At 45.9% G+C, this 22,805-nt stretch overlaps 1 protein-coding gene and 1 non-coding gene across 2 annotated transcripts in view; one reads left to right on the top strand and one right to left on the bottom strand.

The window, feature by feature from the left end:
* The window catches only part of CDS2 (CDP-diacylglycerol synthase 2), a 63,481-nt gene that overhangs the window by 29,118 nt on the left and 11,558 nt on the right, over nucleotides 1-22,805 (top strand). The window contains exons 2-4 of the mRNA XM_019941467.3: nucleotides 18,672-18,808; nucleotides 20,085-20,181; nucleotides 20,940-21,037. Of these exons, the coding sequence (XP_019797026.1) occupies nucleotides 18,672-18,808; nucleotides 20,085-20,181; nucleotides 20,940-21,037 (332 nt within the window). The remainder of the gene's footprint in view (nucleotides 1-18,671; nucleotides 18,809-20,084; nucleotides 20,182-20,939; nucleotides 21,038-22,805) is intronic.
* TRNAK-CUU (transfer RNA lysine (anticodon CUU)) lies at nucleotides 21,639-21,711 on the bottom strand. Its single transcript has one exon. It is a non-coding gene; the product is annotated as a tRNA-Lys (tRNA).

Genomic DNA, 22,805 nt, shown 5'->3' with positions numbered 1-22,805 from the left:
TCAGGGTTAGCCAACAGGGCTGTTGGGAGGGCAGTGGGGAAGCCTTTACCTCACTCTGCACCAGTCTGTGAGAAAGGAGCTGGTGACAGTGGCCACTGAGTTCCTTGGGGCCTGCAAACTGGAATCAGGGACATCTCAGCCAGCGCAGGCCCTGCAGGCTGCAAGCAGGCTGGAAGCTACACTGGTATGAGGCCTGTGTGGCATGGATGCCTTGTCCCCTGAGGCCCGGCTCAGCCCCAGCCTGCTCTGTGGAGCCCTCTTGACTCCTGCACCCCATTTCTTCATCCTCCTCCCTTCTCCATGCTTCTGTGGAAATTGACTGTTCAAATCCTGGTTGCTATCTCCTCAGCAGATGAAGTCCCTGGAGTTGGGCTCCTTGTCTTGAATTTCTGTAGTTCCCATGAGCTGCAGGCAGGTTGATCCGTCATGGGGGTTCCTGGCAGGCTGGCAAAACTGGGGTAACAAAGCAAGCAGAGCCCAAAGGCACAGCTTTCCTTTATGACCTCTTGGTCATATAAACTCCCAGTTGCTGTCAGACTTGGCTGTTCCTAGACGTAAAGTGGTCGGGAGGTTGAGTGGTGTTAAGTCAGCTGTGAAGATTAGCAACTGGCTGGGTGGTCTGAACCAGGCCTCTGGTTTCAGGAGGAATTTGTTGAGCTTAGTGACTAGAGTAGTGGAGCAAAAAGAAAACATTGGCAGGTCAGTGTTTATTTTTAGTATTGAAGTACTATGCTGCATTAATACATGATGTGCTTAGTATCAATCCCAACATTTGTTGAAAAGTGTTTAGAGTTTATGAAAATAAAAAGACAGTAAAACTAAATGGTTCAGATGCACAAAATTTGGACACACTACAGAATATCAGGTAAAAATTTAAATGCATAAAAAGGCTAAACTAAAAATTACTGTTGTCGGTGAGGAGGAAATTTCCCCCTCTACCCCCCTTAAGTTCTGTGGCTGGACTAATAATAAAATTGACACAAGACAGATTAACAGGAGAAAAAGAAATTTTAATTCATGCGCATGGAGGTCCCATAGGAATGGGACCTAAGAAGTGGCCACAGCAGGCAGCTTTTATACTTTTTAGACGGTTTGTGAAGAATTGACAGGATGAAGAAGCTTAGGTTTTCGGTGCCCAATTAGTGAAGAACGTAAACAGCGTTTGGGCTTGGGGTAGTAAATTAAAGAAGTTAACAAGGTTTGTTTATATAGGCTTCTTGGCTGAATTCCCTATCACTTGGCTATAAGGGTGTCCTCCTAAAGCTCCAGATGCAGGGAGTGCACCTTACACATGAGAGATTTCCTGCTTTCAGGGGACAGCAAGGAGGGTCAAAGTGTCCTTCTTGCATTGGCTGTTTCTTAAATAACTAATTCAAAATAATCAATATACCATTGTGACATATTTTGGGGTGGCCTGCCCTGAGTCTCAATGATGGCATGCAGGTGTGACAAGCAACTTGGACTGCATGAACACAGTTTCCACTCTCACCGTGCAGCAGAGCACTGTGGTGACTTGGATTTCCCTCCCTGCCTGTGGAAGCCTATGGGTAGATTTCTTCCTGCCCTGTGTCCTTCTCAGGTTCACCTACCTGTAAGGCCTAAGTACTGAGCTGTCCTTAAGCCTTTCTGGTTAAGAGATTGTTGCTCCCAGCCAGGACCTCTCGGAGTAAATGCTCTGAGAACAGCTGGGGCTGATATCCACAGTCTATGCCCAGAAATCCTTGACTGGGCACTGAGCCTGAGCACTCTCTCAGGCTGTGAACAGTTCACTGGCGCTGTCCATTCTTAGCTCAGGCCTAGTTCTCAGAGCCTTGGATAGAGGCTCTACCCCTGATAGAGTTCTCTGGGAGAGAGGCAGCTTGGAAGTGCTCTCAAGGCAAATATGTCAGTAGCCTGATACTGAGGGAGGATAAACTCTAGGATTCAAACCTGAGCACTAAAGCACAGGGTCTGTATTACTGGGGAAGACAGCCTCTTCATTCATTAGCTCCTGAGATCTGCACAGGTGGAAGAGCAATGGGAATTCAGGGTGTTAAAAACAAGACAATAGGCCCAAAATGGAGTCACTTATGCTAAGCTCCACATCACCAAAGAGACCTAGGTACTGTTTTGGCTCTCCCAGAAATGGAACCTTAGACCAGTCACTCAGGAGTTACCTAATCAGCACTATTTAGGGTAATCTCCTGATAGACCCCTGCCATTCCCTGAAGGAAAGTAATATTGCAATAACCAATCTACCTTTTTTTTTTTGGCCTCACTGCGCACAGCATTTGGGATCTTATTTCCCTGACGAGGGATTGAACCCCTCCCCCTGCAGTGGAAGCGCAGAGTCCTAACCACTGGACTGCCAGGGAATTCCCCCAATCTACTTTTTTGCTAGTATAGTTTCCTTGTTCACACTCCCTTCTTCCTATAAAAGCCTTTCATTTTGTGCAGCTCCTGGGAGCTTATTTCTTTCTGCTGAGTTGGATGCTGCCTGATCATGATTGAATACAACCAAAAAGATCTTTAAAATATACTTTGTTGAATTTTATTTTTTAACAAAGGAAACGTAGAATAATAGGTTAAGCATCCTTTTTGCAGAGGTGGTTAATCATTTTTGGGTAGAAGATTTGCTTTTAAATAGCTTTAAAAGAAAACCATTTTTTATTGATGAAGCAGGTACGTTTTGGTTATCTAGAAATTTCACTATGGATTAGCAGGTTTTTCCTTAATACTAGATAACAGAGATGTTAGAGTTTATTCTGTTCATCAAACCTTCAACCCTCAGCTGAGATCGAGTTGGGTAGAGGTGACAGCCTGCCGGTTCCGTGTGAAGAATAAGTGGCCGCCAGTCACTGTTGCCTATGTTATTAAGGTGGCGAGTAATTTCTTTTTTGGTTGATGCATCTGTCTGTCTGTGCTTGGAGCAGAAACTAGCTTGGTGGAGAACTCAGCTTCTGGAAGCCCAAGCTGCAGGAGGCATGTATTCCTTTTTTGCACGAATGCATGGAGGGAAAGGCAGTCAGCAGCTGCTTGAGATTGTCTTCTCAGTTCTGCTACCCACCTCTCTTCTCCTGTTTGATGGCTCATCCTTATGACATTCTTAAGACTTTCACATTCCTTCCACATAGAACCTGCAGACATGAGATGGAGACATTTTGTGCAAAGTGGTTGGCTATTGTGGTGTGATATTTATGCCTGCCATTTTAACCTACAGACTCAGAAGTGGATAACTCCTTAGTCATTCCTTAAGCTGTCTTCTTTCTTCCCTTCCTCCCTTTGTACAGAGACATTGATTGAGGACCTTCTATGTACCAGGCAGTGTTGTAGGCCATGGGGATATAGCAGTAAATAAAAGTCCCTTCCACATGGAGTTTATGTTCTAGTGGAGGAGACAGAAAAATGTGTAATAATTTCAGGTAGTAATGATCTTACAAAGAAGAATAAAGCAAGTGTTTCTTAATATGAAGGTAGCATTTCAAAGTGTGAGCATTGGAAGGGACCTTCCAGCATGCAGTCCAGTTGGCTTAAAGGACAGATGTGTTCTGATTCTGCCTGGAGTATTTCCCATTATTCAAGGGAAATGAGTGTACCTATATGTTCTTGCAGCATTGAACCATTTTGGGCTTAAAAGGTTTCACTCTGCCAACTTATTCTTTATTCCTGACAACACATTAGTTGTCCAGAAATACAGCTCATTATCACCTGGGTTTTATGGGTGTCCCTCCCCAAATAATTTTAATCTTCGGGAAGGGCTGAAAATTTAGTCCTTTTAGTCATTAGTTGTAATTGTGTAACTGTAGCTCTAAAGTTGTCTTTCCTACCCAAATGGTGGCAGCCATTATTCTAGGTTTTGTAGATAAAGGTTGATGAATTTGATTAAAATTCAGTGAGTTTAAAAAAACACTCATTGAGCTTTAACCAGCTTCTAGGCCAGGAGCACTCAAGGTAAAGAAAGATGAATAGGGCAGTCCTTACTTTTTTTTTTTTTTTTTTTTCTGCGGTACGCGGGCCTCTCACTGCTGTGGCCTCTCCCGTTGCGGAGCACAGGCTCCGGACGCGCAGGCTCAGTGGCCATGGCTCACGGGCCCAGCCACTCTGCGGCATGTGGGATCTTCCCAGACCGGGGCACGAACCCGTGTCCCCTGCATCGGCAGGTGGATTCTCAACCACTGCGCCACCAGGGAAGCCCAGTCCTTACTTTTGATGAGCTTGAAATCTAAATTAGATTATGTTGAGATTATGCCCTCTGAACATGACTACAAAGTGCAAAAATTAGTGGGAGGAAGGACACATAATATGCTGTGGGAACTTTATTGAAAGAGGAAACTGGTGAGCAGGGTCGGGTATTAGTTTCCTGGAGCTGTTCTAACAAATTGCCACAAACCCGGTGGCTTAAAACAACAGGAAATTATTCTCTCACAATTTTTGGAGGCTGGAAGCCTGAAATCAAAGTATTGGCAGGACCATACTCCTTTCAGAGGCTCTAGGGGCGAATCCATGCCAGGCCCCTTTCCAGCTTCTGGTGACATCTTGGCATCCCTTGGCTTGTGGCCACATCTCTCTCTCTCTCACTCTCTCTTTCTGGTCTTTCTTCACATTGTCTTCTCCTTTGTTTCTGCATCAGATCTCCCTCTGCCTCTCTCTTATAAGGACACATGTGATTCCATTTAGGGCCCAACTGGATAATCAGGATAAACACCTCTGTTCAAGATCCTTAACTTAATTAACACACCTTTTGCCATATAAGGTAATATTTACTCTTTTGCCATGTAATGTAATATTCACAGATTTCTAGGAAGTCAATTTATTTTGGGGAGGGGTGTTTTTTTTTTTTCCTGTTTGCTGCAGGTGGAAATCAGGGAAGACGTTCTCTGAGGAGTCTTAGTGCTCCTAAGATGGGACCTGAAGGATAAGCAAGGAGGAAAAAAGGCTGGGAACAAAGCTGGAGAAGAGAACAGGGTGGGAGGTAATCAGGGCCAATGAGTAGCTGTGCTTGGTTGGAGCATGTGGCTTGTGCTGGGTGTAGTGGACGGATCTTGGAGGACCTGAGGTGAGAGGCCATTTGTCATTAGTTCACTAGGCAAAAATGAGTGGATGAGGCGTGTAATCAGAGCTGTGCTTTATGAAGATTAATTTGGGAGTGTGTGGGGAATAAGTTAGAGAAGGGAGGAATTAGTGGAGAAATCAATTGGGAGGCCAGTGTAGTAGAGAAGGGCTGACATACAAACTTTAGCAAGCATACTAGGGGTGAGAGTGGGAATAAAGAGAAACCCTGGAGTGTTAGGATCACACAGTTTGAGGACAGATGGGGTGTAGGGAGGGGGATTTGGAGGTGGTGATGAGGTCACTGTTCCCTATGGAGCACATCTCAGGTAGATTCGATTCTGATAGAAACAGGAGGAAGAGCTAGTGTGGGTGGTAAAGGAGGTGGTTCGTTTTGGACCTGTTGAGTTTTGAGGTGCTGGTTGGACATAGAGGTGTCTTGTTGACGGGTTGAAATGTAGTGCTGTAGCTTGGGAGAGAGGATATATCTAGTGTTACGGAAGGTAGGTCCATAGAAGAGAGACTGATGGTACTAAGGGTGCAGTACACTGCACTACAGAAATACAAGCTTGGGGAACACTGGCATTTAGGAAGTGTGGGGAAGAAGAACAGAAGTGTGAGGAGAGGAATAAAATAAGACTGTTTCAGTTATAAATGCAAGAAGCTTCTCAAACTTGATTAAAAGGGAAAAAGGACTCTATTAGCTCATGTAATTTAAAGACCAAGGAGGTTCTAGCTTCAGGCCTAGTTTAATCTAGTGCCTCAATGTCATCAAGCCCCAGTCTCCCTCCATCTCTTGGTTCTCTTTCACGTTGGCTTCATTTCTAGGTTTCACATGGTTACAGGATTTTCCAGCAGGTGGAAGGTCCCATTGACAAGGTTATGCCTTCTTCTTCGGGGCTCCAGAAGTACAAGGAATTGCTATGATTGGATCATGTGTTTACCTCTCACCCAGTGGTTGTGGTCTAGGGAGCACAGTGCTCTAATTAGTTATAAATTACCTGCCTACACTGGGTGGGAGTGGAGAGAGGATTACCCCAAAACAAAATTAAAGAACTGTTATCACAAAAGGGAGAACCAAAGCTGGGTATTAAAACACTACATGTGCAGTATACCAGGATTGATCCAAGCCCAACAGTATCACCAAAGATCCAGTCCGAGAGGCAATAGATTGATAACTGATACATATGTCAACTGTTTTCAAGCTTTATGTAGTTAAAACCCCATATAGACATAATTTTGCATTCTGCCTTTTTCGTGTTGCTGCATGGTGTTTATAGTTGTATTGTTAATAGCTGCACAGAAAGTTGGTTTACCATAATTTACCTAGTAATTTTCCTTGGCTAGGGACATAAAACCTGTTTCTGCTTTTTTATCAATACAGTGATGCCATGTTCATTTCTCAGTGGTCCCCAGGCTCAGCCTCTCTGGTTTCTTCATCTATTTCTATTACAGTCTTGTTTCTTTTGTATCTCCTTACTGTTTTAACCTTTGTACTGGACATATTTGCCCCTAGGTAAGGTCTCACCAACGCTAAGTAGAGCAGGACCATGCCTGTGTTAATACAACCTAAGGTGTTTTTTTTTTTCTTTCGGTACGCGGGCCTCTCACTGTTGTGGCCTCTCCCGTTGCGGAGCACAGGCTCCGGACGCGCAGGCTCAGCGGCCATGGCTCACGGGCCCAGCCGCTCCGTGGCATGTGGGATCCTCCCAGACCGGGGCACGAACCCGTGTCCCCTGCATCGGTAGGTGGACTCTCAACCACTGCACCACCAGGGAAGCCCAGGTTTGTTTTTTTAAAATAAAAAAGTTCAACTGAGTAAAATTTGAAGATATTATTGGCTTCATTCAATGATCATGAATCAGGCAGCATCCACTGTAGCAGACAGAAATGAGCTCCCAGAGCAGTACAGAATGAAAGACTTTTATAGGCAGGAGAGAGTGGGAACAAGGGACTTAACACTAGGCAAAAAAGTAGATTAGTTACTGCAAAGTTACTTTTCTTTAGGATATGGTAGGGGTCTGTCAGGCACATTACCCAAAATAGTGCTGATTAGGTAACTCCTGACTGACTGGTTTAAGATTCCATTTCTAGGAGAGCCAAAGCTGTAGGTTGTCTCGGTTTGGTGATGGGAACTTAACATAAGTGACTCCATTTTGGGCCTGTTGTCTTGTTTTGAACCGATTGGATCAGTTTTTGTTTTTGTTATTCAAACTAATCTGTGATTGTCAAAGTCCTTAAGTCTTCGGGTGTATATGTTACTGTTAAGCTATATCTCCCTCATTTTATGCTTCTGAACTGGTGGTTGAAGTCTTCTGTTAATTGCAGTCTAATTTTATATTTGTATAATTGGCCCGTCTTTCTAGCACATTGATATTTTTAAGTGTTTGTCTATCTTTCTGAGCTTTGTGTTGCCTGCATGTTTTATCAGTCTGCCGTCAGTGGTTTCACCTAAGTCATTGATGACAGAGGTGACTAGGAAGCAAAACAGGACTTGGGTGTGCAGTGTGATTACAGCTGTTATCCCCCCAAAAACATGTATACGTAGAAAAAGACTAGCATGAAATACATCAGAACGTTAATTATTTTGGATAATTTGGAGGTTCTAAAGATGCATATCCCAGTTATCTTTAAGGAATATGTATTACTTTAAGAAAAATGTTTATCAAGACCAGATAAGGGTTGAAGCGGTATGCGTTCCCTAGTGCCTTCAAATTTATTGATAATAAATTTCAGGCATTAGTAAGTGCTATAAAGAAAAGAAAGCATTGTAAGGAGATAGAGAATGATGGAGGTGGAGTTGAGCCATTCTTTTATGAGTAGGGTGGTTAGAAAAGCCCTCTTTGAGGAGGGACTGTCTGGATGGAGACTGAGTGAGGTGGCTGATTGAGCAGTGAGAACATTCCAGAGTCGGGGTGAAGGCTCTCGGGGGTCAGGAGTTAGGTCAGTGTATTGAGAGACAGCAGAAAGGCCACTGTGGCTGTGGGTCCATCCTCCCTGGAGATCACTGGTGCAGTGAAGGGCTAGGAGAGGTAGGTTGGGATCTGGTAAGTTAAGTTAAGATAGTGAGAGGTCATTAAAGGGGTTTTAAATGGGGGAGACGCATGCACTGGTAGGTATTTTAGGAAGATCATTGGCTATTTGTGAGGAGAGTGGAGGGTGGAAGGAGCAATTAGGAGACTGTTGCAGATGAGAGATAATGGGGGCTGGGATGAGCCTAGTGACCGAGGAGATAGAAAGGGTATGTTCAATATATATTTTGGCTGTAGAACCAAGAGAACTTGAATTGTTTTTCAGTTGCAGATAATCATGCAGATCATGCAATTCATTGGCTTAAGCCATTCTTGGTCCTCACTCCACTGTGGCTTTCAGGTGTTGGCATCATCTGAAGACTCCCATGAAGATGCAGGCTAGTGCTGGTAGCACCTGGGGCTCTGCCTCTCCACCTGTTCCCCTTTTCCTCAGGCTGGTGGGGGAAAGAGAGCTCAAGTGTCTCTCCCCACAGTCATCTAACTGATTCTAGAGTTCTAATTTGATTATACTATCTTAGGCCAAGTGCCTACTCCAGAACAGTCATGTTCCCCATTGGGTTATGCTGGGGTTAAATGCCTGTTCGTGAACCTGTCGCTGTGGAAAAGAGCATGGAATTAAAATGATTATTTTGCACAGGCTACTACACACCATGCAAGGGGAGTAGAATGGATTTTAGGAGGGAGTCAGCTGCAGTGTCCAGTACCTGGGGAAAGATGAGGAGAGAGGAATTAAGCATGACTCCCGGGTTTCTGGCTTAGGCAGGATATAGATTGTGGCGCCATCAACTGGCTAGCTAGGCACTTGAGGATCAACAGTTTCGTGGGTAATGTCAGCAGTTTTTTTCAGATATGTTTGAGATGCCTGTGAGAACTTTCTAGTGGAGATGTCAGTAAGTAGTTGGAAATATAGCAGTTGGGTCTGGCGCTGGAGGAGAGGTTGGGGTTGGTGATACAAACATCAGAGTTGTTGGTGTGGTATTGGTAATTAAAGGCAAGGGGCTGGATGGTAATACTTAAGGGAGAGAGTGTAGTGGGTCCAGAATTGAGCCCAGGGCCAGATCAACATTTAGAGGACAGGTAGAGGGAAAAATAGCACAGGAGACTGAGAGCAGCCAGTCAGGTAGAATGAGAACCTGGAAAGTATGTATCGTGGAAGCTGAGAGAAGAATATTGAAGTGGTCAGCTAGATCTAATATTGCCAAGAGGTGAAGAAGACCTGCATAAGATGAAGACTGGAATGTCCATTCGATTTGGCATCTTTGAGGTTGTTTTATTTACTTCATGTGTTAGAAATTTTAGACTCATTTTAGTCCCCAGAGTCTGGGACATCACACTTGAGGGCACATTGGTTTTTCTCTGCTGAGGTACTGGATATCTGAAAGTCATATGCAGTTGAGCTGACCAGGCACTCTTTTTTTTAACCTTTGTATTAAAGGAACTTTTCAAAGACAAAAGAGAATAGTTTAATCAATTTCTTTGTACCCATTGTACAGAAGGGGTGCGATAAACATACTTTTCCTTTTAATGATTGGTTTTCAAAAGATGATCTGGTGTCCCAGCAACCTTCAAAGGTGGTCTCTGTGGCTTTGCACAGTTATCATTATGAGCTCAGATTTTCATATTTTTGTGTTTATATCACTTTTGGTTTATTATTTATTTTAATGCTCAAATTGTCTCATCTTTGATCATTAGGAGTATTATATTTCTTAAATGGCTTTCTCATTTTCCTATTTCACCTTTTCCCAGGGATCTTAGTCATTTATCAAAAACTATTTTGCATTGTTGCTCTCATAATTTCTTCTACAACTAATATGGAAATTTTGGGATGAGAACATTGTTAATTTTTTGTCCTCAGTATATTTGATTGGCACTTGTTTCTATGACTGTTGGCTATGAATCAGGAATAGTGACACTAAAATAAAGTGACACTATACTATTCTAATACTGTAAACAGCTCAGGGTGCTTGCCTACCCACAGGGGCAGGGGAGCTTGAGGCATGAGATACTGGGGACATTAGCTCTCATGTCCACTTACCTTGTCTAGTAATCTTTGTAGTAAGAACTGTTGGAGATGCATGACACTGAGGCGCGTACTGGATGTCGGTTTATAGTTTAGGGGTTCATCAGATGTGGAATCCAGCAGCTGGTCCTGGTTTCATTTTCTGGCTGAGGTCTAGGGAGTACACTTGAGCCCAATTTTGAGATTGCAAATATATTTTTCTTTACCATCTTATTAGATCTTTTGGTAATATTTGATAAACTTTCTTCTTTGCAAGAGCCTTATTCTAATAAAGAGGAAACTTAAAAAAAACTACTTTCTCCCCCAGGATGGACTCATTTTTTCTTAAATACTAATAGAGATGCCTGACTAGGTAACTGATATTAAGAGGACCTATTGGACTCCAGCGGGGCTTCTAATTTTTGGTGTCTTGCTTTGACTCTGGAGGACAGTGGAAAACAAGTGGTATCATTAGAACAGAACTGTGGGCAGAGCCTCCCAGGAGACAGAGGTGATTTTTCCAGCTCTGGTAGTCTCTATCCTGAATTAAGTAATATCTTTTGATGATGATTGGTACTAGGTTAGAGTTGTATGCTTGTTCTTTTAGTAAACAAATACATTTACTCCAGAGGGAGGCTTTAATGGGGGGAGGTAGGAGAGTGTTGGGAGAAAGAACAAACAGGAATTATCCTGTGTCATCCAAACTCTTGGTTTAATGTATGAGAGAGCAGGTTTGAGGAGGTTGGGACCTAATCCAGCAGTGTCTGTCTGAATTAGAAAACCTTGTATTCAAGCAGGCTGCATCTTCCTTTTCTGAACTCCTTCTCAGACATACCTCTATCACAAATCCTGTGCTTCTTTTAGTCCCCTCTATCACTTACATATTTGGCCACAAATGACAGAAAACTCAGAATATCACTAGCTTACCAAGATAGAAATGCCCTTCTTTCTCATGTAATAAGCAGTCCAGGACCCATACCATTTTTGTCGTGCTACATAGTTGTCCTTGATGGTCTCCTCCTTTTATCTTGTTGCTTAGTCATTGGTAATAGGTGGCTTTCACATCATGGGCCAAGATGGTTGCCGGAGCTCCAACTAGCCTTTCCACATTCCAGTCAGCATAAAGGAAAAATGGTAGAATTGCACACAGTGCTTCTGCTAACATCTCATTGACCAGAACTGGAAAATGCAGTCTTGGTTCTAAGCCCAGCTAAAAATCAGGGCTTCTGTTCTAAGAAAGAAGAGGAGATGAACAGTGGGACAATGGGTTGCAGCCCTATAATGCCTCATATAGTGCTTTTAAGAGCGTGGAAAATGTTGAATTGCTGTATGTCGCTCGGCTATCTGCCAATCTAGTAAACCCTGGGTCCTCTCCAAATGATTGTCTGTGGCTGCTTAGGCAGATGTGGTGAGACTTTCTGTCTTCTCTGTAGGCACCATGCCAGATGTAGGGGGTACTGTGGTGAGGAAGTCAATATTTCCCCCTTGCCCCCACCCAGATTGTGGTCTACAGGAGGAGACAATACAGTGTGGGGTGCATTCTTGAGGGAGGATGGGGGCCACTGGGACACATGGCAGAAGGTTTGGAGAGAAAGGTATCTCTTAGCTGAGATCTGAAGTAAATAATAGTTGGCCAGAAGAGAGATGAGTTTCTGAAGAGGGTGATTTGCAGAGACTGTTCTAGGTAGGGACAGAATGAGCAAAAGGCCTAAGGTAAGAAAGTACAGCCTGTTCTAGGAACTGACTGTAGTTCAGAATGGCTGAGAGAGACGAGGCTGGAAGGGTATACAAGACCATGATCCCAAAGGGGCTTGTAGACCATTAAAAAAAAGTTTAGATCTGTCCTGTAGTTTAGTCTATCCTTTAGAGGTGGAAAAATCACCTCAGTTTAGCCCAGAGAGCTCCAGTATTGCACAGGGAGTTGACATGGTCAGATTTTCTTTTTGGAAGGTCCTTCTTGGTGCAGTGTGAAGAGTAGAGTGGAGGTAGGAATAGACTAAGGCCAGAGATGAGGTGGCTGGTTGGGCTGTCACAGTTATCCAGGGGGGACAATGTTGGCTTGAGTTAAGGGGGGTCTAGAGGCAAGGGGAATGAATAGATGGAGCTAAAAGCTGTTTTGGAGGTAGTGATCCCAGACCTGGTGATAGGAGCCAAGGCAGGAAGCACCAAGGATGATGGCCACCTTTCTCAATTGCCAATTCAGGGGAAAGGGAATGAATTTGGTTTTGAACACACAGAAAATTTTAGGTGTCTTTGGGACATCCAAGGTGGGAACATCCAGTATGTTTGGATATGTGGGTCTGAAGCTCAAGAAGAGGCAGTTAGAGGCATCAGAGTGAATGAAATTACTCAGGGAGAGTGGGCAGTAGAACAGGAGGAGTGCCCAGCACAGAACCTCGTGGAGTCCCTCAGTTAAGGGACAGGCTGAAGAAGAGGAAGCTGCCAAGGAGGAGCTGGCTAAAGAAGGCCTGGCTAGAGAGGCAGGTGGGAAACCAGGAGGATGTGCTGCTTGGAAGCCAAAGGAAGAGTGTGTCTCGATAATAGCATCAGAAGCCGCTGCAAGGCTGTGCCGGTCGTGGAGGTCTGGGAATGCCCGGGGATGAAGGTGGCTTGGTGTGGCTTGAGGAATGAAGGTCGGTTGAGGGAGGAATGAAAGCCCATCAAGGGTGAAGGTCAGTCAAGGGAGGGGTTGGGGTGTTCAAAGCTCTTCCCAAAGGTTCATCCTTCCCCAAAGGGGAAGAGGGTGCTTTCCTTGGATGAGCCTGTTTGAATGGTGTAAATGAGGGCCAGGGGTGAGGGGGAGGCGGGAGGACAGAGGGGAGGGAGGGGAGATCAGTGGAGCAAGGTCTCCGAGGAGGGGGAGGAAAGGGGATGGCAGCACGTGGGAGGCTCCAGTGCTGGTGTCCTGGGAACAGTTGTCCTCCCACAGGAGCCCTATCTGGGCCCAAGGCTGGCAGTGGTGTGTTCTCTGTAAAGACCCCTGTGGCTCATTGTAAATAGTATTGTCTGGGGGTGAAACGGGTTCAGAGCCAGTTAGGTTTCAAAAGCTGAACCTCCCGCACGTGTGTCTTTCCGTGTCCTCTGGAGAGCTCTTTGGTGCAGAGGTACTTTAAGGAAGCAGTCCATCTGGAGTAGTTGAATGCATTTTCTGTGGATCACGTTACTGATATGAGGCTTTTGAAGGCAGGATATGGCCATGCCAGGGATGATTCTAAACTTTCAGAGCCAGGCTCTTCCCCTTTGATTCTTTGTTCAGACAATTGAACTTGTCAAATGAGGTTAGCGTTAGAAAAAGCTAGAAATATTTTCTTTGCTGTTCCAAACACTAAACACACACACACACACACACACACACACACACACACACACACACACTTTTTTTTCCCCCAATAGGAACTCAGATGAAAGTCTACTTGGCTTTTTCAGTAAGGACACATAGGTCCCTTACACTCATATTAAGGATAAACCTGTCTCTGGTAATTTCTTTCCTTACAAGTGGGGGAGTCGATTTTCCTGGCAACTGGCCACAGGGCTTGTTTAAGAAGATGGCAGGCATGATACTTAGTGGAAAGGTTAGGCTCAGCCTGAATGATTTTCCTCCAGGACAAGGTTTGTAATTTGCATCTAAAGCAGTACAAAAAATAGTTTGTGTAAGTTGTGAAGTCACTCATTAAATGAAACTTACGAGTTTTAATGCAGCTAAGTATTCTCTAAACTGCTTGGGTTCTCTCTAGGGTTTTCTAAGTAGATTATAACAGTGAAAATGAGTCCTATGGATGCTGTTCCGGACCAAGCCAGGTCCCTTCTCAGGCCAGGAAGCCAGACCTTGACCACAGGGACCTCCCCTCTCCCCACCATTACAGCTCCTTCTGGCCCTGCCTCGCTGCCTTCTCTTGCTTGTGTTGAAGGAAGCCTTCTGTGCTGTTTTGAGCCCTAGTTCATTGGTGTCTGGGCAGCTGTAGGAGGTTAAGGAACCCTGGTAGGCTGGTAAAGGAAGCCTTTCAGGCATGAGTTTCTCTAAGAATGTTGACAGGTCTGAGCCCTTGGTACCCAAGACTCTCCATGTGTCCCTCACCTGAAGTGCTTCTGCCTTTCCCTATAGAGTCTTAGTGAACCAGAAGGAAGGAGGCCTTAGAGATAACTTTTTTTTTTCCTTTTAAAGCAATGCTCTTGTTTCCTGTTTACACCAGCACCACAACCCCCTTGAGAAATGGCTGCTGGACTGTGGAAGGATGGGCGGTGACTGAGAGAGAATCTGAGAGACAAGGGTCTGCCCTACTCAGCCTCTGATCTGGGCCCTTGGGTTGAAAAGAAAGAAAGGAAGGAGAAGGGGATGCCTGGGAGCCGTGCTGAGACAGCTTGAAGCAGCAAGGCAGCCTTTCCCCGCCACTGTGTTCTGGCCCCAGAGCTACTGAGCTGAGTCCTCAGACCCACCAGTCAGCAGGGAGAGGGGATGAGAGTGGGCACTAGTCTGGCTCTGCTGCAAGGGCCACACGAGCTGGAAATCCAAGTGGGTTCTGTCATATGCTCAGTGCAAACAGACACTTTGGTCCATGGTAGGTTAAGTAGAATTAATTAGCTCATTAGTCCAACAAATCTTTGGGCGCCTGCTACGTTCCAGGCACTGCTCAGTGCAGTGGGAATCAAGAAGACCACAGTCACTGACACACCACCGTGTCCAACATATATGTGATGCTTTTACCATGTGCCCCAGCTTGCACAGACTCACTCAGTTATATATCTGTGCTGATAGGTCCCTTATAAAGCATGCACAAGAAAGGAAAGCTGAATGAGCTGAATAGAAATAAGTCCTAATATTTCCTCCCACACCTCAGTGGACTGTGCTATACACATCCCACATCAGGGAGCACGGCCATGTACTGCTGCCTGTGTCTCAGACCTCCACCTTTCATGGGAGCTTTGAGAAGTGGATCATTTTTGAGTTGGGGCCGCCTGTTGGATGAATGGAAAACAGGAAAGAGGAAGCAAGGCAGGCAGATGCTGAGCTCACAGAATTGATTAGCCCAGGGCCCCAGCAAAGCCTGATAACCACCATTCTTTCACCACTCTACCCTCCTTGGGAAGGGTGCCCAGGTTGCCTGGGGTAGGTGTTTAGGGTTCTTGGGCTCCTGTCGTGTGTGCCATGGTCAGCCTGCTGCAGGGGGGGTGGGTGTGGGTGTGGGTGCAGCAGGTGCCTGTTGCTATTCAGTCCCTTTATAGTTTTAATAGACTTTCACTGATGTTGCATTTGATCATCCCAACAACCGTCTGAGGTGGGGGGGGGGGGGTCCTTTCCCCAGTGGTAAGACCAGAGACTGGAGGCCTGTGCTGAGTGTCATGAGCACCAGGGCTGGGATTTGACTGGCTGCTGCCGCCGCCACCTCCTGCAGAAAGTCTTCTGTGGCGTCTGCCTGTCTCACCATCCGCTGGAGGAGCAAACCAGTGAAGCGCTTGACATCTCTGACTCTTGGTCCTGCGTGTGCCACTTTCTGCTGGGTGAAAACTTGGGCTCCAGGTTTCTGCCTCCTTCTGGGCCCACTATGGAAGCTGCCGCCAGCATTCGCCTCCTCACTCGGGCATGAGCAGCCCAAGTGGAAGGCCCTGTCCGTGCATGGGGAGGAGCCAGAACGCCGCAGGATTCCAGGTTCTCCAAGGTTTCTGTTCCTTGCCCTGCTTTCTCGACATCTCCACCTGGAGCCCAGAGAGCTGGCTGATTTGCCCCACCCTGATCCATGTCTTCCCAGGCTGTGCTCTTTCCTCCTGCACAGGAATTTGCCCTTCTGCCTTTTTTGGCTCTGTTTCAGCTTGTGGGAGAGTGGCTGCCTGTGTAGGTGTTTGTCTCCTGCTCTGAGGAGACCTCCAGTTAAGGGCTCTGAGGATGCTTATTCAGGAGCCTGGAGTGAGTTACTTGCTTACAGGCAGGTGACACCTGGAAAGTTAATCTCCTTCAGGCTTGTTTCTTTAGGGCATTTACTTCATTTCTTAGTTGTTCATCCCAGGCCCCCTGATGTCTTGACAGTAACAACAGTCACAGCATCTTTGTAACATTTCTCTCTATCCTTTTACTACTTTCTGCTTCAGGATACCTCTCTTCACTGCACTTCCTCCTAGCAAGGAAGGAGAGGAGTCGGATATGGCGATATCTGGGCTAACGTTCGTAAAAGGGCCTGCAAAGTCCAGAGACTTAGTACCGAGCCGGAGGTCCCTGCCCCTCCCCTGCAGGGGCTCTGCCTGGGTTCCTTCCTGCCCTTCCTAGCCTGGGGAACCAGCAGCCTTTGTGAGTTTCCTTGACAACAGGATGGATAAGTTAAAAATAAACTGTGCTAGGGCTTGTGTGTGTGCATGCACGCATGCCTGTGTCCTCTCGTCTGCTGTGCTCACCTCAGCCCCTGTGGCTTCTAGATACTCCTGGAGAACATCTGTGGGAAGCCTTGGTGGGGCTCTGGTACTTGCATTTTGAAGCCCCTTGGTTGAGGGGTCAGATCTAGATAATCCCACAACATCGTTACCTCATATTCCTGATGGTAGCTGATGGGGAGAGGATGATAATGTTAACATGAAGAATGGAAAGCTGTTCCAAATGCCTCAGTCTTCAGGCAGTCTCATCAGAGAGGGATAATCCCACATTATCCATGCATTTCAGAACCTTGTGGGGCAGTGGAATAGGCACAGCTCTGGGTGGGGGTTTGGTTAAATCTTTCTAGGGAACCCCTACCAGATAAGGAGGGTCCTTTCTGGGCTTCTTTTATTAGGTGAGGAAGCACAGTACAAGTCACTTGGGTGACTTGTCCAGAGCCACTGGCTAAGCATGGCGGAGGAAGGAGCACTGACCCCCATCATCGGAAGTTGTGGCTTTTCCCCTCAGGTCCTACGGATGAGGCCACCTCCATAAGTTCATTCTTTTTTTAAATTGAAGTATAGTTGATTTACAATGTTGTGTTAATTTCTGCTGTACAGCAAAGTGCCTCCATAAGTTCTTTACCAAAGCCTGCTGTCTCTGTATCAGCAGTTCTGCACTAAAGCCTCTGTTTTGCGGTGTTATCGCAGTTGTGAGTTAATTTAGAAACAGCTGTCTCTATGAGGGCAGGGGCAGCTTTACCACACCTGGAATTAATTCCTCTCTTCCTCCCACCATCCTTACATATATTTGTAAGTATTTTATGTAAGTATCTTTGTGCCGGGCATGAGGATATCCTGAGAAAAAGTTGTTATAATCCTTGTCTTTAGGGACCTTATGGTCAGTTGGGGCAGAAGACAGTTATAAAATCTCCCACCAAGTCCCTGTTGTGGCCAGTGCTGAGCCGGAGGGAGAAGGTCTGATTGTAGGAAAGGGAAGGACTGAGGTGGGGCGTGGGGGTTAGAGAAGGCTGGAGGAACAGGTTAGTGACACAAAGTACTTAAATCTGGAACATATTAAAAAAAACTCCTACAAATCAATAAAAAGGAAAGCAAGAAAACTCAGTAGAAAACTGGCCAATGACTTGACAGACACTTCACAGAAGACGATATCCAAATGGCCAAGAAACATGTGAAGGGATCCTCAGTTTCATATATTTATTAGTCATCAGGGAAATTCAAATTGTCCAATTTGAAGAAAGATATAACTGTCTTTTTGTTTGCACATGTATGTAATGAAATCTTTGACACTTTGGTTAAACCTCCTTTTGCCATTTTCAGTTTACTTTATTCTGAATCTCTTACTGAAGAATAAAATGGATTCCGAGATGCTTACATAAAAGGAAATCTAGTGGGATGAACACACTGAAGTCAGAGACCTGGTTAGTAGGAGATTTGGGGCCAGCCATCGAATTTCTCAGAGCCCCTGTTTCTTCATTTGTAAACAGGGATCTTTCCGTCTTCCTTCCCTTCCTCCCAGAGCTGCTCAGATGTTCACAGGTGTGGGAGATGCTCTCAAAACTGTGAAGGGCTATTCAAATACTGTGTAGTATTGTTACTCTGATTCCAAGTGATTTGATTTCTCCTGCACCTCTTCTCACAGCAGCTATTCTAAATTCTCCTAAGAAATAAAAGCTCTGAGTAGAAGGATGGTCCCTAGGATGTAGAGCAGCCTGCTCCATGGTACTCTGGTTGGAGAACCTGTTGTTGGCATGGCTCTGGTCCCTTCACACAGGCTGGGGAGCAGGGTGAGTTCCTGTGAGCATTTCCTTATATGGCTGGGGTCTGGTGGCAACTCTGTGAGTGACAGCAAAGTGTCTGCTGATGCCTAGGCCTGGTGGCTGGGAGAGGGCAGTGGTACACACCAGTCCTGGTGAAGCAGTGACTCGAGTTAGTGGTCCCATAGGGCTTTCACACTGAGTGGGGCTGGCCTCCTTATGGGGTGTTCTTGTGAAGTCTGGAAGTAACACCATGGACTTTGGGGAGCCCTGTTGCAGGGGCAATAGCCTGAACACCCAGCTTTCCCCGAGAGAGCCCGGGCTGTCTTGGTGGTTCTGAGCATCCATAGCTTGTGGCAGAGCAGGGGCTGCTCCCTGTGTGACTTAGGTGTTGATGGAGAGGGGTTCTCAAAGGTGGATGGGTCTTTTTGGATGTCTACACCCAGTATCCTACTCAGCGCTTGTGACCTTTTCCTCTTCTGTTTTTCTGCTATGTAGGAGTCGGAGGCAGAAGCAAAGGCAGATGGAGAGACTGCATCGGACAGTGAGAGCCGAGTGGAAGCTGTCACCCTACCAACCTCTGTAGACGATACCCCAGAGGTCCTCAACAGGGCCCTTTCCAACTTGTCTTCAAGGTAGCTTGGCTTAATGATGCAAGTGCTTGCTGGGGTCTTGCACTGTCTCCAAGTGCCATGGAAAACCCGAAGCCCTTAGAGAGCCCACAATCTTGTAGCAGGAGCCCACATCTGTTAGAATGTGAGGTGCAGGCCTGCCCGCTTTCATTGGCCACAGTCTCGCCTGCCTTTGCCTAGGGCTCCATTGAGTATCATCTAGTATTTAACAGTGACTACGAGCGCCGCCTGGGTGGATCTGGCCTTGAAGGGTGCTCTAGGCTGTCTGGGAGGTGCTGTCTAAGGAGGAGGAACGAGTGGACATGGGGGTGGTCACTGACACAGCACATGAAGATGAATGATCCTTGGGGTTTGTGACTAATGGGCAGGTTGCTTTACACTGAGGAGCCCAAGTTTCTAGTTAGGAGTTCAGTTTTCCCTCTCTCACACACATACATTGTGGACATTCCTTGAATTTTCCTATAAGAATTGAGAAACATCTCAACTTGGGTGAATTCAGGGTTAAAATTTTGATCCCTTGAGATTCTAGTCCTTCCGATACCAGCTGCATGGGCAGATTAAAAAGGCAAACTATAAGACCCCAAAACATTATCTAAGAGTGTTCCTGGGCATGCCTCCCACACATTTGTCCCTTTGAAAGGCTGTATTGTGCAGTGGTTAAGGACATGGGTTCTGGAGCCAGACTCCCAGGATTCAAATCTCAGCTTAAGCACTTCACAGGTGTATGAACTGTGCATCCCTTTCTTCATCTGTTGTAAAAGCTACTAGTGTTGAAGGTTGAATCAATTAATACATGTAAAGTCCTTACAGAAGTGCCAGGTACATACATATGATAGCTATTATTACCACTGTGTTTGATACTGTTATCACCATAGCAATGCAGGGTCAGAGCAATGTAGGATTCTGCTGCAGGAAAAATGTTTTTTTCCTCAGATAGAGAAGCCCATAGAAGCCGTCCAAGTAGATACAGAAGTAGAGGGCATTGTTCCCTCGGGTCTTTTGCCTGATTCCTTCGTTAAGACACAAGCTGGGTGTGTTTTTCTGTGGACCTTGGAGGACTTGCTGAGTTTAGCATGGATGATGTGATGGCTCTGGTGGCTCTGCACCTCCCAGCATGTGGCTACTGGGCTACTGCCTCTGTCAAGGTGAAGGACATACTCCTGGAAAGGATTGACCTCAGGGCCCTCTCAACCCAGGAAGAACCATCCCCCTTGGGTTTGTACCTCAGTTCTTTCTGGGCCCCTGACATGTTTTCTCCTTCCCCTCCTCTCTAACTTAGATGGAAGAACTGGTGGGTGAGAGGCATCTTGACTTTGGCCATGATTGCATTTTTCTTCATCATCATTTACCTGGGACCAATGGTTTTAATGATGATTGTAAGTGCCATTTATATGCTGTTTTATAGTTTTGCCTTCACTTTTCCCTACAGGACTGGTCATTTTAAGTGCCAGGTGTTGGGTTGGTTCTGGGAATCACTTGGGGTCCAGGCTCTTCAGACCACATCTGCCTTAGAATAGCTGCGATTTCTCACCTTCCAGCAGCCAACTGGAGGGCTATTTGTGTGTGAATTAAGGATCACTTTAAAATTTGATTTTATTACTTCAGCTCTTCGATCAAACTGGGACCCTGGCTACGATTCTGTGTGACTCTTGGTTTTGTTTCTTGTTTTCCTGGAGTCTCCCTCCTAGGTTTTAGGACTTTTTTGTTAAGAAATCCCAGTCCACAGTACTTTGCTGTTAGTCTTCCCACTGTCATGGACAGGGTCAAATGACTAACAGATGAGTGCTGAGCAGAGCAGTTGGGACTTTTCAAGTATGTATTTCTATTCGAAGTCAAGAATGGAAGATATTGAGTCCCGAGGTGGGGGGGGGTGTTCTACAATAAAAAGTTAATTGAACTTTCAGAAGCATATATTTATTGTGAGAAATTGCATCTACTCTGTGTGACTTAAAGGGCCTCACTACCCTGTGGGGTGGTGTGAGAGAGAAAGGAGGAGAGTGGAATCACTGAAGGACCGACATTGTTCTTAAATATAGTGGTTTTTCTTGAAGGCCCATGACCTGTTGGTTTCTGTTTCTAAAGATCATAAGAATTGGGGAGTTGACAAGTGTTCTAATTCTTTTGTGTCCTGCAGGTGATGTGTGTTCAGATTAAGTGTTTCCATGAGATTATCACTATTGGCTACAATGTCTACCACTCCTATGACCTGCCCTGGTTCAGAACCCTCAGCTGGTAAGCTCTTTAGCCCCACAGAAACCCTTAACAGATTTGGACAAGTGTTTTGTGGTAGGTATTTACAATCATGGTGGGAGGGAGGCTGTGATGGCCATGGACCTTCACAGCACCTTTGAGACCCAAGTATTGCATAGGCCGGACTGTATGGTTGGCCTGTGAGGAGCGTTTGAGTAGTTACCCAGAGTCTGGACTCTTCCTCAGAAGAAACCAGACCAGCTGCATCTGTGACTGTGTTTGCATCAGTATTTGGATTCCTTAGACTCTGCACAATGGCCCCCCTTTTCTATATCAGTACATTTTTCATGCTCTAGTATCTCAGCATCCCACAAGAATTATCTGGGAGTTGTCAGTGCTGGTGTTGCTATCTCTGGAACTTGACTTCCTCATCCTTAAAACAGATGGTTGAGACCTAGTCAGTGCTTTTCAAACTGTGGTTTTGGAGCCCTAGTTCCTCGGAGGCTCCTTGGGTGCCAGTGAGCAGGAGTGAGACTGAGTGCAGGGGATCGGGGCTCCTCAGAGGAACTCTGTTTTCTCCTCCTAGGAAGGGGCTTGGCTTTTTTTTTTTTCTGGCCACGCCACGCTACATGCAAGATCTTAGTTCCCTGACCAGGGATTGAACCTGGGCCCTCGGCAGTAAGAGCGCAGAGTCCTAACCGCTGGACCACCAGGGAATTCCGGGCTTGGCTATCTTGAAGCAAAAACAGGGTCAAAACCTATAGTGCAGATGATGTCCGAGACCCCTTCCTGATCTGAAACTCGCTGCTGTATTGACCACACTCTTCTCAGGTGGTGACATGTGAGCAGAGTACTGTGTAGTCCTGAGAAGACTTCGGGCAAATACAGATTCTTCTCACCCTGCTGTGCTGGGTCTCGGGCATTGATTTCATTACTTACCAGGCCAGAGAGTAGTGTTTTGGGCCCCAGCAACTTGGTTATGGCCAAGGGAGTTGATGTGCTCGGACTTGGCCTGGACACATCCTCTGAGAGATGCTTCCTCGTCATCCAGCAGCACAAGCTGCCTCGCAGTCTCCACAGGGCCTGTGCTTGCCACCTGGGTTAAGATGTAGGTCTCTCTTGTGGGTCTTCTATAGCTGGAAAGCAATGTTATGAATTTTGTTAACATACTCAGGATGTCTGACCCCTGACTGTGGTCACTGTACAAAGGAAGTGTTTTTCACATAACAGAAAACAAACCCAGTATGGGAGTTCTTGAACTTCCACAATTAAAAAAAAAAAAAGAAAAAATGGAAGAGAGAAGCTCTCCCTTCTCTTCTTTGTCTGGATCCTTGTTGAGTGTTTAGAGTGGGGCTGCTGGTTCCCATACTCAGAAACACCAGTGAGGCCGCAAAGGTATATGAGCCATGTCTTCTCCCTCCTCAGAGCTCCTTCCAGTAGAGGAGAGAGGTTATAAACAGATGAAGAGTTAGTGCTAGTGAAAGGTTTGTGTGTCAAAGCCAGGCATCAGAGAGGAAGACAGTCTGAAGCATAATTAATTGCTTAGTGGAAGGAGCAAATACTTTGTACTATAGAAATAAATGCAGGGGAGGCAGATATCATGTTAGGTCATGCAAGGTTTTTATGAAGAAAATGGTATTTGAGCAACAAGTGATAAACTGGGTAAGTGAAGAGGATGTTCCAGGCAGGGAAAAGAAGGGAACCAAGCAGACAGGTGGCAAAGCCAGAGAAGTCCATTTTGATAGGTGTGCAAGGTTTGTGTCAGGAAGAGTGGATGTAAGGCTGCGGAGGCAGGATGAGGTGCCTTTCA

Source organism: Tursiops truncatus, chromosome 15 (assembly GCF_011762595.2).
Source record: "Tursiops truncatus isolate mTurTru1 chromosome 15, mTurTru1.mat.Y, whole genome shotgun sequence".
NCBI classification, from domain to species: domain Eukaryota; kingdom Metazoa; phylum Chordata; class Mammalia; order Artiodactyla; family Delphinidae; genus Tursiops; species Tursiops truncatus.
This window is presented reverse-complemented; position numbering and strand designations above follow the sequence as displayed.